Source organism: Aphis gossypii, unplaced genomic scaffold, assembly GCF_020184175.1.
Source record: "Aphis gossypii isolate Hap1 unplaced genomic scaffold, ASM2018417v2 Contig00334_ERROPOS140289, whole genome shotgun sequence".
Lineage (NCBI taxonomy): Eukaryota > Metazoa > Arthropoda > Insecta > Hemiptera > Aphididae > Aphis > Aphis gossypii.
In genome coordinates this window covers 39,916-55,264 of record NW_026083071.1, presented here as the reverse complement: position 1 = coordinate 55,264, position 15,349 = coordinate 39,916, and the positions used below count along the sequence as shown (strand labels likewise).

The 15,349-nt window shown below is 29.6% G+C and overlaps 1 protein-coding gene across 1 annotated transcript; it reads right to left on the bottom strand.

Moving 5' to 3' along the window:
* Positions 1–4,203: 4,203 nt before the first annotated feature.
* LOC126553811 (uncharacterized) lies at positions 4,204–5,781 on the bottom strand. Its single transcript, XM_050208924.1, has 5 exons — positions 5,585–5,781; positions 5,220–5,499; positions 4,981–5,105; positions 4,663–4,847; positions 4,204–4,595 (listed from the first exon to the last, which is right to left on the bottom strand). The coding sequence occupies exons 1-5, from the start codon at positions 5,779–5,781 to the stop codon at positions 4,204–4,206; spliced, it is 1,179 nt and encodes a 392-aa protein (XP_050064881.1).
* Positions 5,782–15,349: the final 9,568 nt, after the last annotated feature.

Sequence of the window (15,349 nt, the reverse complement as noted above, 5' to 3'; positions counted from 1 at the left end):
AGTAGAAGGACGAGACGAGGGCGGGGTGGTGGGAGGGGGGAAGGACGAGACATGACGTAGTAGAAGGACGAGACGTGGGCGGGGTGGGGGGGGGAGGACGAGACATGACGTAGTAGAAGGACGAGACGTGGGCGGGTAGGGGGGGGGGAGGACGAGACATGACGTAGTAGAAGGACGAGACGTGGGCGGGGTGGGGGGGGGGAAGGACGAGACAGGGACGAGACGAGGGCGGGGGGGTGGTGCGCGGGGGCAGCAGAACCGCTATTTATATCCTACTCTTGTTGTTTATTGCACAAGAGAGAGTGACACTAAGTACGACCCTTGAGTAATCCGTTTCAATGGTGTGAGGTGATGAGATTTTATCGTTGACTTTGACGCTAATGTACGGTTCTGCTAGAAGTTTTTTTATGAATTTGAGGAGGTTGCCGTTTATTTTCCATAATGGAGAATTGTCAGAACTCTTTTTTTCCATACCGTGTCGTATGCTTTTGTTATGTCCAAGGCTATCGTGATGAGTGATGATTACGTCTGAACGCTGAGCAAATATCAGTGTGTAATGAAGTTAATGCATCTAATGTAGAGTGTTTTCTTCTGAAGCCGCATTGTTCTTTGGTAAGTAGTTTGGTTGATTCTAGTATCCAGATAAGTCGTTTATTTATTATTTTTTCTAATAGTTTACTTAGTTGTTTGATCATGATATAGGTCTATAGTTTTCGATGTCGAATTTACTTTTGTTAGGTTTTGGATGGGAACTACATAAGCATGGCGCCATTGGTTAGGGAAAAAACCCTGGGACCATATGCTGTTATATATTTGAAGGATGTTTTAATTCCTATTAATGGAAGATTTTTAATAAAAGAGTACGGAATATTATCAGGGCCGGGGCTTTTGCTTTTACAGCTTTGAAGTGCAGCAAGTAGTTCTGAGATATCTATGGGTTTGTTGAAGTGTTCATTGTTTTGGTCCATTGAAGATATGGGAATATCTGGAAAAGAGTTTCTGAGGGTTATAAAGTCAGAATTGTAATTCTCATCGCTATTGTTTTTATGGAAAAAATTTGCGAAGGCTTCAGAGGCATTTTGTGAGGATGTTATTTTTTCTTGATTATACAGGAGGATATCAGGGATGGTGTTGAATTTATTGCCTCTGATGGAGTTGATTTTATTCCAGATGATGTTTGAAGGAATTTTGTGCTTTATAGATGACGTAAAATTTTGCCAAGATAATGTTTTACTTTTTTTTGAGGTAAAGCGCGCTATAGCTCTGTTTTTTTTAAGCTGGATGTGATCAATGATTGATTTAGTTTTTTTATATCGGTTAAGGCTTTTTTTATAATTTTTAATAGCATCTTGACATTCTTTGTTCCACCACGGAACAGATTTTTTGATGTTTTTATATGTTTTTAGTCCAATTGATAAGTTAGCTGCTTCTATAATAATGTCAGTAAATTGTTTAACTATTGAGTCCATTTGTAGTTGATTGCCGTATGAGTTAAAGTCCAATGAGTTTTGATTTAATTCGAATTCAATTTTTTCAGAGAAGAGTTCCCAGTTAGGATTTTTAAGGTTCCATTTTGTGTAGCATTTTTTCCCCTCGAAGTGGTTTTGATACTGGATTCCAATGGGCCAGTGATCGCTGTCGCTGTAGGCTGGAAGAACTTGCCAGTCAAATAAAGTAGTGGAGTTGGTACTAGTGATTGTCAGATCTATTGCAGAAAAGGTTCCATTTGAGATATTGTGTCTAGTAGGTTCATTGTTGTTAAGTAGGATGAGTGTTTCTTCTTCTAAAAATTCTTCGACCATATGGCCTCTATGATCAGTGTAGTTGCATCCCATGAGGTATTGCGGCTATTGAAGTCACCCAAAAGGACGAATGGTTTAGGGAGCTGCTTAATAATATTCTTTAATTGTTGCTTAGATAAAATTTGCTATCAGGGATGTATAAGTTGCATATACATAAAGGTTTTTTAAATTTGACTAAAGTTGCGATGGCTTCGAGATCAGAGATAATTGGTATATTTTCAGAATCGATGGTGTCTATGATGAAGGTAGCTACCCCACCACTTGCCCTGAGAGCGTCGGTTCTGTTTTTAAAATAGCCGGTGTAATTTTTGATACTTGCTGAGTGACTACTCTTAAGGTTGGTTTCCTGGAGACATAGTATTGAGGGTTGAAAATCGTATATAATGCGATTGATGCCGGCAGAACGTTTATAAAAACCGTTGATGTTCCATTGTATAAATAAGGTCATAGAGAGAGGAGTAGTTTTTTTTTTTTTTTTAATATTATTCGGGAGGAGGAATGCTTTGGAAAAGGAGGTTTGATAGTTTCGTTATTTTAGTTTTTATGCTGCGGTCTGTTAATAAGGGTCTAATTTGTTCGATTAAGTTCTGTATATTGGTTGCATTTGATCCGACTTGGTTGCATAAGTCATGGATATTTATGTTTTTGTTTGAGAAATTTCAAGTATGTATTTGAGAGAATCTTTGTTGATAGATGAAACTTTATTTATAAGAAAAATTTCAGATGCTAGTTCAAGTTGTTCGTCTAATTTATCTGTATTGCTACGTGTGGATGAAGTAGATCTAGATCGGTTTTTGATTTTTTAATTATTATTTTTTTTTCTTTAGTAGATTTATTTTTTTCTTGTGTGATATCATGTGTTTCCATATAAAAGAAGAGGATAGAGGTGATAGTGGGGATGAGGGACATGTGGATTCGGGGGCAGGTCTTTTATTATTGACTTGGTGATTTTGTGTTTCCGATGTGTTTGTATAATTTATGTCTAGCATGTTTGTGTCATTATCTTGACTTAGCGTCTCCTTTGTAATAGGAGTTATCTCGGAAGTTGAGTGGTATGTGGAGAGTATGTTTGAGTCATCATTTAGGGTGTTCATATTTTTAGGTAGGGATGAATTAGTGCATGACGTCTGACTTTCATTAGGTTTCTCATTGGTATCCGGGGGTTTTACAGTAGTATGTAGGGTAATGTTATCTGTGATTGTTAGTTTGTTTGAGGTGCCCGTGTTCTCGGGTAAGGTTGAGCTGGTACATGACATCTTACATGACGATGATACGTGGCCTGTTCTTTTGCATAGGAAGCAAGTAACAGTGTCGTCGGTAATAAATATACGGTAGGTGGTATTATCTGAGGTAATAGCGATCGATCCGGGGAGTTTAGAGAAATCTTCGGGGCTTATGTAGAGTTGTCTTCGGAAACTTGTGATGTGTGCGAATTGATCTAATTGAAAGCCTGCCTTGAGCGCGGTGATCGGAGATGTTATTTTTATGTCGAGGTTCACAAGTGCTTCAATGATAATATTATTAGGAATGGCGGGATATACATTTGATAATATAATGCGTTTAGATGGGTTTATTAGTTTCCGTATCGGTATTTCGATACTGTCCATATATATGGCCGAATGTTTGTTTATTATATCATTAGCTATTTGTTGACTTTTAAGAAATACACAGAACCGGTTATTAGATATGCGTGATGCAGATATTATGGTGGAGGCATCAGTAATTTTATTGAGCTCAATTATATATTGGATTTGTTTAATTCCTTCTACAGAGTTCATTACTATGGCTTGTTCCATTTTTGGCGTGTAGGAATTTGCAGTTGTTTCTGCGAAGCTTTTACCTTGGAAGTTGTTTATTGGAGAATACGATGAGATGGGTTGAGAGATGGCTTGAGATAGAGTGGTAGAATTAGATTTGTTGTTTTGTGTTAGTTGTTTATTAGAAGCTAATAATTTATCATTTAGAGATAGTTTATTAGTGAGGGTTTGCGAATCTAAACGCGATGTGCTAGGCTGAGAATTGTTCATTGCGCATGAAAGCCGAATAATATACGTATTTAGTTTGTATTAGATATAAAAATTATCTGTCTTATTAATAAGTGAATGCATATTACCGATTTAGTGTAGAGTTGGGTCACTTCTATCGGAAGATAAAAATGCGGGTTGCGATAAGCCGATAATGCTATACACACGTGTTGCTCGGTCGGGAGTCAAACACGAACTGATTTAGAATTAATGTTTTAAGTATTTTGTACATTTAAAGTCAAGTTATTTCCATTGAGATTGAATAGAATAAATTGTACTTAAATAAAAAAGAATATGCATATCTAATAGTATTCATAATTTATTTAAAGTTAGAAATATATCATATTATAAGTATACAAAAAAAAAAAAAATAGAAATTATAATATCCTGACTGAAGAACTTCTTAATGGGTAATTGTTTACCATATATATTTTTAAATGTTCTCTAATCTTCTTCATATCATCAACATTTAAACTTATGTCTCTATGATTTGTTGTGTGGGTTGTGGGTTGAGGGTAAACTACATCTGAATCTTCGACATTTCTTAACCATGATGTATTAAAATGATCATGTTGCAATTCAATAATGTTGTGTAGTGTAACACAACAAGATACAACAGATGGAACAAAACTATGGTGAATATCAATCCTTTTTTGTAGGCATCTCCATCTACCTTTTAAGCTTCCAAAAGCATTTTCAACTGCCATACGTGCCGAACTTAAATATGTGTTGAAATTATCCTCCTCAATGCTAACACTACCAGTATATCCTTAAAAAAATTAAGTCAATTTTTAGTGTTAGAAAATGTTATAACAAATTTTAAGTATTTCTGTTACCTTTCATTAACCATGTAAGGAGTGGATATGCTGGATCACCGAGCAAAAAATAAGGTACATCTATACCATCAATATTTTTTGTAATTTGAGGAATTTTTAGATGAGAGGAGTTATATAAATTTGAATTTTTTAAAACAGCTGCATCATGTACACTTCCCGGAAATTTGCAACATATATCAGTAAACCTATTGTTAAATAAAATAATTATAGATACACCTAAATGTTAGGTTATATATTATCTAATATATATATTATAATATATATATATCTTACATACAATTTCTATTACTATAATATATTAGTATTATTTTTAATTACTTGTATTCATGATCTACCACTGCTTGGCAAATGAGTGAGGTCCAACCCTTCCTATTAATGTAGTCTAATCTACCATTAACTGGAGCTAATATAGGAATGTGTGTTCCATCTATCATACCAATAACCTTAAGTTTAAATAAAAATTAGCAAATTTATACTTAGTATAAATTATCAGGGGTACAATATAGTTGTCTCTATGATTTATTATTTAGGTACCTATATCTAATACCTGTACCTACCTGTACCATCCCAGTTTTTTTTTCTACGGCATTTGCTATACGTAAAGCTTCTTTTTCATCAGGAAATTTCACATACTTGGATAAAAGTACAGTATTTATAGCTTTTACCACTTGATAAAAACATTTTTTAACTGTGCTTTTGTGCACTCCAAAAGCATTTCCTACCACCCTGTACTCACAACAACTTGCCAATTTGTATATAGTCATTGCAATTTTTTTGTCAATTGCAACAGGCGTTCTAACAGGCAAACTATTTGGTTGAAGATAAATTGTTAGTTCTCTAAATGTATAACAACATTATAAATCACAAATTTATACTGCATAATATATTGATTTAGACCTTTATTTATTAAATAAAAACATACTGAACAATTTTTTCAAATGTTTCTTTTGTCATCCGAAAATTTTCAATCCAGTCTTCTTTTATAAACTGTACATTAACAATTTCCAGCCACCAGTCATTAGAACGTTTTTTCATCCATAACGTTCTTATTCGTGGTCCATTTAATAATGGTCCAATACTTAACCTAGAGCTATCAAGTAATTGTTGACAATACTGCATATTCATTTTTTTCAAGTCATCACAAAACTTGATTTTAAAATCTTTTCGCTTTTTTATAATTAAGCGTCTCAGTCTGTTACGTCTTTTATTTTGTCCTTTTAAATTCAGTCGCAGTAATTCCACTATTTGTAATAATTGCAAATAGTTTGAAGAATACATGACTTGTTAATTGTTTTATAAAATAATTAACAAAATAGGTAGTAATAACAATATAACATTCAATACTGAACAATCAACAAAGTTCTATTGCTTCTATATAATAATATAATATTAAATAGCTATAAATAGTATAAATTATAATAAATACCTTGTTATCGCATAATCAAAATTATGAATTATCAGCTGATATATAAATTATAATTGGTCCGCCATGCCGTCAATGGAATAGAATAAATAATATTTTCATGGTAAAGAAATAATTAGATTATTAATTCGAATTGAGGTAAATCGGTTTAAACTGTGTATGTAAACGATGCAACGTAAACTGGTTTGGTGGAAGTGTATTATATTAATACAGTTTTAGATGTGCATGTATACTTGTATCCTAATACGAATTGATTCAATACGTATCAAGTAAATTCGAATTAATGGATGCATATAAACAGGGTAAAAATGTAAAAACAATTTTCGTTACTTTAATCCTTCTCATTATAATACTAACAAATGGTTGTCTGGTTGTCAAAAAACGCAAAAATTATATTGCTGGCCGTGTATTTTATTTTCGCATGAATCAAATACTTGGTCTAAGTATGGCTGTAGTGATTTAAACAACTATCATAATTTAAAATATCGCCACGAAATAAATCGTTCTCATATTGAATCACTAATTACTTTAAAGAAATTTGGTAATATTAGAATAGAAACATGTCTTAGTGATGCATATAAACAAAGTATCGAAAAACATAATGAGTCTGTTAAAAATAATAGGTACGTCTTAAATCGATTAATTGATGCAACATGTTTTTTGGCAAAACAAGAGCTCTCATTTTGTGGACATGACGAACAAGTTATATCTATCAACAGGGGAAATTATGTCGAATTAATACACTTAATGGGTACACTCGATCCAAAATTAAGTGGACATCTATCGACATCTACGGTTTTTTCTTGACTTTCCGGGGACATACAAAATGATCTCATTCAATCGATTTCTAATGTTTTATTAAAAACTATAAAAAACGAAATTGAACATACAAATTTTGTTTCTATAATTATGGATGAAACAACAGATATTATGTCCAAATCTCAGTTATCTACAATTTTACGATATGTGACTAATGAAGGGGTAGAAGAAAGATTTTTGGGATTTGTAGATGTCAGTCATGATCGCTCTGCTAAGTGTTTAGCTGAGCATGTTTTTCGTTTATTAAATGAATATAAATGCATAGATAAATTAGTTGCACAGACATATGACGGAGCTGCCGTCATGTCAGGACAACATAACGGTTTACAGATATTAGTTCGCTCAAAATGTAAAAACGCGATATTTGTACATTGTTATGATCATAAATTAAATTTAATATTAAAACAATCTGTTGATTATATAAAGGAATGTAAAATATTTTTCACCACGCTCTCTGGTCTTTCATCATTTTTTTCAAAATCAACAAAAAGAATTCATGCACTTGATCAAGAAGTCAAAAAGAGATTTCCGTCTGTGGCTCCAACACGATAGAATTATAATAGTAGACTTAATGGGATAGTGAAACATTATTGTGCGCTAAAGGATTTTGTCAAACAATTCAAGATTTTGACTTCAATTTTTCCTTATAATATTTGGAAATATTTTACCTCAAGCAACAATACTTTTTAATATAATACAAAAAAAAATATTTGATGTGACTTATTGTAATAAAAAAAATTTGATTTTTTAAAAACCATTAAAAAATATGAAAAATGATTTTGAACGCGTTTGGTTGAAATCGGAACAGTATCATACAGATTTACCGTTAAGATCAAAAAGCAAAGAGTGGCTGAAGTATCTGTAGATAGAAAACAAATTACCGAAGGCTCTATTTTGAAATCATCGACGTATTAATTTCAAAACTAATGAAAGATTTACAGAGATAACTCAATTGACTTTTTTTTCTTTATTAGATTTTTCAAATTTTGAACAGTATATCAACAAATTTCTTACAAATGCAATGAACTCGTTAAAAGATAAATATGGTGAATATTTTGATTTTGCAATTCTACGAAGTGAACTATCTATTATATACTCATCAACTGAATTTCATAAAGTAACATTCATGAACTTTGGTTGTATCTCAAATCTACTGGCTTATCAAATAGCCTACCACAGGTTACAAAATTAGCATCATTGATTGTAACTATTCCAGCCACAAGTGCAGGAGCTGAACGCTCGTTTTCCTGTTTAAAAAGAATAAAGACACATCTCAGAAACTCCCAGTCCCAAAATAGACTTTCAGATCTGTCTCTTTTGACAATTGAAAAGCGATTGTTAACCACAATTCAAAATCAAAATTCATTTTATGATAATGTAATTGATGATTTCACTAAAAAAAACAAGAAGAATCGATTTGATATATAAATAAAATGTTTTTATTATTTATGATGTGTTTTTTTTAAATAAAATTGTAAAATGTATAACTAAATTAACTTATAATTTGTATGTATCAGTGATTGTGTCTGTGGGGGGGGGGGGAGTAATTAAAATATACTACTGCTTACACTCATTCACAACCCACGCCACGCCACTGACAATTATTAACTAAAATATAAAAAAAAAAAATAACATAATATTATTTACAGTTGTATGCAGAATGTAATAATACAATAACTAGGTAAATATAAAAATAATAAAATAGTTCTTAAGATTTTAAATTAAGAAAAAAAATAACTAATAACTGAATAACCATCCAGTATTTTATAATAGATATTTACCAGCATTATCCACATTTTTCTTTATTACAAACATATTTAATGAACCTCGTAACTTCTTTATTTCTTCCTCCTTTTGTAGCTTTATTTTTCTTTTTGCTGAACCACTAAGATGTTTTGACATTGTAGAAAAAAAAATTGCTAAAATATTAAAAAACTAAAGATTCAAGTCACGCTGCCACTATTATTAACACACGTTAGGTTCAAATAGGTTAATAGGTAATATGTAGTGAAGTGAATTGGTAATTTATTGTTTTGTGTTAAATGACTTAAATGTAAACAAAAAGAAATGTTTCAATTCTATATTTATTTTGTGGTTTCATATGTATAATATATATATATACTTTATAAAATTAAGTCGCTTTTTTTTGTCCGGGCTAATCTCCGAAACTACTTATTTACTTATTTTTTTTTAAATTAAAGAGAATGTCGGGGAGCGGGTTTATAGCATAAATTATGGACCTAACTCCTGTGAGTTATAGATTTAGAGACAAAAACTGAGTTACATCGGTGGCGCCCTCTAGCAGATAAAAATAAAAATAAAAATATAATATAAATAATAATACAAATATCGATAATAGCAGGGCTCGAAATCGATTAATATTGATAAAAATCGAAAAAAAATATATTTTTATACTCTGGTTGATATACATTTTTTATTATAGATACTGAGAACTTTAGAGTAAACAAATATAATAGTTGGCACATTATTCATTTTGTTTTGAAACTTTATCGTTTTATGTTACCTATGTACTTTTTCAATTGTTAATAGAAGTTAATCATTTAAAGCCGTAATTGATTGTACTATTTATTAAATTATTTACTATTTATTTAATTGATTAAATAGGCAAAGGAGAATTTCAAGCAACGAATGATAAAATAAATATTAAAAGTTTCTGTAATTCAGTACCCACTATAACAAAATTGATTCAAAACGTGTACCCAAACATTCAAAATATATCTTCTAAATCATTGAAATGGTTTCAAGAAAGGGCTATTTTATTTTTATTTTCACCAACAAATGAGCAAGTCGACAAAATAAATGATTTGATTCTATCTAGGTTTGACGCTCAATCACAAATGTACTATTCTAGAGTGCATAATATTAACAGGCTGTGGTAATGGAAAAACTGTTTTAATACCAAGAATACCAATTATACCCTCAGATTTACCTTTTAAGTTTAAACGTATTCAATTTCCCGTTAAATTAACATTTGCAATGACTATAAATAAGGCACAGGGACAAACACTTTTTCCACATTAAATCTCAGAACCAATTTAAAATGTTGTAATAACAAATTGAGTTTTTGACAAAACCATGTTTTTTTTTCTTAACGCGTATAATATTACTTATTACGCTATCTGTTATAGCCTTTTCTAGTGCAGTCAAATCTCGATAACTGAATACTGAAATTTTTGTTTACCCTTTGAAGTTTATATAATATTATTTATATTATATTCTGTGTATAATAATTGTGTCGTATAATACTCAAAAAATACATTTTTATTTCCTTTGAGATTCGAGTGATTAAGACAATACTGTACCAGAAATTTGTCATTATCATTATTTATCTTATTATGATTTATATGATATTGTCATCATACCATTATGATTTGTAACAAACCAATAATAATAGAAACTAGAAAGTTAGGTTATAACTTATTAATCTCTCCATAGTCCATAATATAATACACGTACTAAGTTCTAACAAATATACGTTGACATGTTGTTTAAAAGTTTAAAGATACTGTGGTATAACCATTATTTGGAAATGTAAGTATTTTCTTAGTTATTTAATTATCTAGTTGTATTTTATTTAAGTGCATTGTAATATTTCGTTTAACTATCCACATAATGATTGTTAATGCAAACGAAAAATATCCACAACTACATTATCTGTTTGATACCAATTATTTGAGCCTCCCTCAATATTTTACAGAGATCTATGTAGTTATTAGATATATTGTAGGCACATTAAGAAGATGGATGGACATTTTGAGCTTAGAAAACTAATGTATTACATATTCAAGTTATATTCTATAAACTTAAAAAAATAATCTTAATGATTTTAACAGGTTTAAAAATAACAGAAACTGTTTCTTTATGTTTTAAGGTAATATTGTATTTGATTTATATTTTTCAATATTAATTACTAATTATATTAGATACACTCAAACAATTAAAAATATTATAATAAATTATTTTTAAAATCAATACCTACATTATTTAAATAGTTAATGCATTTAATTATTAAGATTGATTCTGGATTTTAATTGGCTTCAATATTAACATCTCATATAAAAGTACTTATGTATTTCTCTGTCAATAAATAGCTATAGAAATAATAAAATTAATATTTTATACATATAAACATTATTGTAGGTGCTGATAAATTTTTATATAATATAATATAATTAATGCTTAAGTGTATGTCGTCATATCCAGACGTATGATTGTTTATATTTGAAATACCTTTGTTATTGTAAAAAAAATTGGTACTGCCGAGTACCAGAAGTAATGACAAAAATATTTATATAAAGTTTATTATTTGATAGGTATGAATCATAATATCTAGTCACAGTTCTAATCATTGAAGGAGTGTTTATGTTTTGAGTATTTCAATCAACAAGCTGTTGCAAAATAAGTTGAATGACAAGATTTCCATTTATGAAGGGTCTAGAAACAAGTAAATATAATCTGTTCTCTTAGAATATAATTTCTCAATATATTTATTTTTCTCATCTGTTTTCAGGTGGCATGCAGTCTACTGTCTACATTCACTATTATACACAAGATAGCAATATTTAATTTATCATCACTCAGTGTTATTGGATCCTTTTTAGGCTTAAATCCTTATTTTAATTATTAAAATCATACCTGTCTAATATTTTTTGTTTAAATATTCAATATTTGAAAAAGTGACAATCGTCAGCACATGTATTACAATATTTGTACAATATGAAGATTTTTATTAAAATTAGTGTTTGTTTTCCTAGTAATAATAATTTGTTAACGATTCATACTTTTTTTCAATTTAAAATAATGATGTTTTTAATATGTTTGTATTTTTATAACATTGTGTTGTATTTGTACATGTGTGTCAGTGTCGCATTGTCACAAGTTTAATGATGATTTCTTAAAGTGTAAAATATTATTGTATGCAGTAATATTTATTGTTAATTACATTAATTAAAATGTATGTATTTTCAGGCGCAAGTGATCCAGGTTTTTATTCAAGTTTTCTATTCTGTATTTCTCCGATTTTTTCCTCGCGCTTTCAATTTGGTTTTCCGCAGTTTTTTCCTTGCGAATTCACTTCGGTGTTTCTACGGTATTCTTCAAGTGTTAATTCTAAACATTTAATTGTTAAAAATATTTAATATTCGAATTATTCCTCGTGTTTTCAATTTTGTTATTATACAGTGTTCATTATAAACATTTAATTGTTATAAATATATAATAATGTTAATTTTTTATTGTGTTTTATTTTTAACATTGTTTTTATTTCATTTAATTTTAATTTTTTTATTTCATTTAATTTTAATTTTTTTATTTCGTTTAATTTTAATTTTTTAGTTTTAGTTGTAGTTTGTTGTAGCTGTCCAAGGAGTATAGACTCTGACAGCTTTAAGTGTCGACGAATTACTGTTTCAGACAATTAAAAGTGTCTAAGAATTACTGTTTCAGACAATCAAAAGTGTCTAAGAATTACTGTTTCAGACAATCAAACGTGTCTAAGAATTACTGTTTCAGACAATCAAAAGTGTCTAAGAATTACTGTTTCAGACACTGTAAGTAATAATTTATAAGGTTAAAAATGAGTTTAAAAGATAAATTGAAAGAGGTAGCTCATTATATTAACACCGAATATCCAGAATTAAATTTTGAGAATGTCTCGGTTTCAGATAGTTGTGTAAGTAATATTTGCATGACCATTTTTAAGAAAGGTAATGATCACAATTTGAAAAAATCTATAGTGAATGCTATTAAAAGAAAAAATTCATCTTTTCGAAAGTGTATTGAAACTATGAACTGTGATGTTATAGCTAATAAATCAGAATTTAATAATAATAAAATAATAAAATGTATTGAGTATTGTAATTACACAGCTAACGATTTTGTAAATTATAATTACACAACTCTATCCAACATATGTAGACACATTAAAGTTACAATAAATAAAGTTAACAGATATAAAGTGTACAAACAATGTAAAAAGTATTTCAATCTGTCATCATCGTGTTTACAAATGGATAACACAGACAATATAATTGATACAAATAGTTTTTGTTTTAATGAAAACTCTGATATTTTTAAAAATTGTACTTCTTATACTGTGCACACAGAGTCTGAACTTTGGCATAATGACAATGATATATCATTTGAATATACAAATTCATCGGCAGAAATTGATTTCATTCAAACTAAGAGAGATCCATTAATACCTAGTAGTACTCCAATTTTACCAGAAAACATGAATGATGAATCTGTGTTTGTTACCCCAAGTAAAATAACAAACGGAAAACATGTACCAAGCCCCCTCAGGAATGCTTATTATAAGAAAACACCTGTAAAGTCTGGCATTGTTCTACCTCTAAAAACAAAAAATCAATTTCCTAAACAGTATGAAAACCATGATTTTGTGTTTTTTGAAGGATCTTTCAAATTTTCATTTGAAGAATGGTCCCTTATGAACTATACAAACTTCAAAAGTCAAACCCGTTTGGACAAAACAAAATATCCTATTATGTTCAGAAAGCGCATTAGAACTGTTGACTTGGCATCACCCACTCAATTGAGTTGTGGCAATTTGCAAGGTATTAAATCAGATGATGTCATTAGAAAAATCAGATCAGAGGCCTTGACTGCTGATGATTATGATAAAGATGATTTTCATGATATTCTATTGATGTGTAACGATAAAGAAAGCAACTTTGTACAGCATGTAGGTATACCGTCTGTACACTGCTATAGTAAAGAACAGTTGGACATACTAAAAAAACTAATTAAAAATCAAAAATCAGTAACTGGTTTTTGGATGCAACTGGTACATTGGTCAGGAAAATTGACAAGAACACCAAAAGAGTACTTTACTATGTTCTAGTGGTAAATGTACCTTTACCTAGGAATTCGAGTGTAACGTGTGCCGTTGTAGAGATGATTAGTTCAGCACACGATATAGTTGCAATTTCACAATGGTTAAACGCTTTCAAAGCATTTGTTTTGAAACACAAACTACCTTGGCCTGTATTCACAAACATAGTGACAGATTTCAGTTATGCACAAATGAATGCATTGTGTATAGGATGGAATGGTTTTAATTCCATATTTGATTATCTTAACTGGTGTTACAGAGTATTGGTTGAAAATTTTGATGGGTCTAATGTTACTATCATTAACATCTGTGTAAATCATTACACAAAAATCATAGTAAACCATGTATATACATACTTTCAATCTGAGACAAATCACAATAAGACTGTAGAAAAGATGAAAAGAAATAATGTTATCGATGGATATGTTTACTGTTTAATGCAAAGAGTTTGGAGGATATTGAAAATTGGTTTAAAATATTTTCATTAATATTGTTGTCTCCATGTAGTACAGGAGAAACTAAAAATGCTATTAATACAATGAGAGACAAGTGTAATGTTAACCACCAACTGTTGAATGAATCAAACAAAGAAGGCAAATATTATTCAGATGAAATAAATAAATTTCTATGCGAATTCGACACAAATAAGTCTATGATGTACAGTAGATTTCAGTCTATCAAAGAACATATAAAATCTAGCGTATAATTATCGTGGTAATATTTATTTATAATATACTTTTAAAACAGATAATTATTACATGACATAGTGCGACATCTTGTGTTTTATAACGGTGAAGTAACTTAGAAATGGTAATATAAATGTTTGGCGCCTGGAATTAAACATAATGCAGCAACACATACAAGGTTTCTTATCACTATTCGTCTGAAAAACAGTCACCTAGCTTTGGTCACCCAACTTCACACATGTAATAAAATCAATACATTCATCACTAGGCTTAGAATCTGAAATGAACTAAAATCAACAAAAGAAAAATGGAACAATATGTAATGAACTTTATTAATGTAAATATTAGATTATATAATTTATAGGTAAGCAATATTTAATGTAATGTAATATATAAATTAATAATCAACAAATTATATATCTTCATATTATTAATAATATACCTAATATAATATTCATAATGAATACTAATTATACCTACCTAATAAGATTTAACTTGATTCAAATAAACTGCAGATTCAACTAAAGCAAAAAAATATTTAATATAAATAAAAAATAAATGGATACTTCAAACTGATATGTAGATAGTGTTATAGATTTTAAAGGTTTTTTAAAATTTTTAATTTTCTTGATGTATTGATGGATGTATTTTTAATTTGTTTCAAATGCTTCGATTTCCAATTAAAATCTTTTAACAGTTTGGCATGGATTAATTTAGTTAATAAATAATCAAAATGTTCAATAGAGCTTTTATCTAAATTAAAGGACAATAAATACTTATTACTTATTTGCTTATTTATGAAGCGTGCAATATTTTTCTGTGTGGTTTTGTTCAACCAGTTTTTTCAATATTATTTGTGCATTCTTAACAAAATTTATTAAAGTT

Coding starts and splice junctions, on each gene's coding strand:
- LOC126553811 (XM_050208924.1), bottom strand. CDS start 5,781: ATGCAGTATTGTCAACAATTACTTGATAGCTCTAGGTTAAGTATTGGA. Junction 5,500..5,584: donor ACATTTGAAAAAATTGTTCA/GTATGTTTTTAT, acceptor TTATACATTTAG/AGAACTAACAATTTATCTTC. Junction 4,596..4,662: donor CCTTACATGGTTAATGAAAG/GTAACAGAAATA, acceptor AATTTTTTTAAG/GATATACTGGTAGTGTTAGC.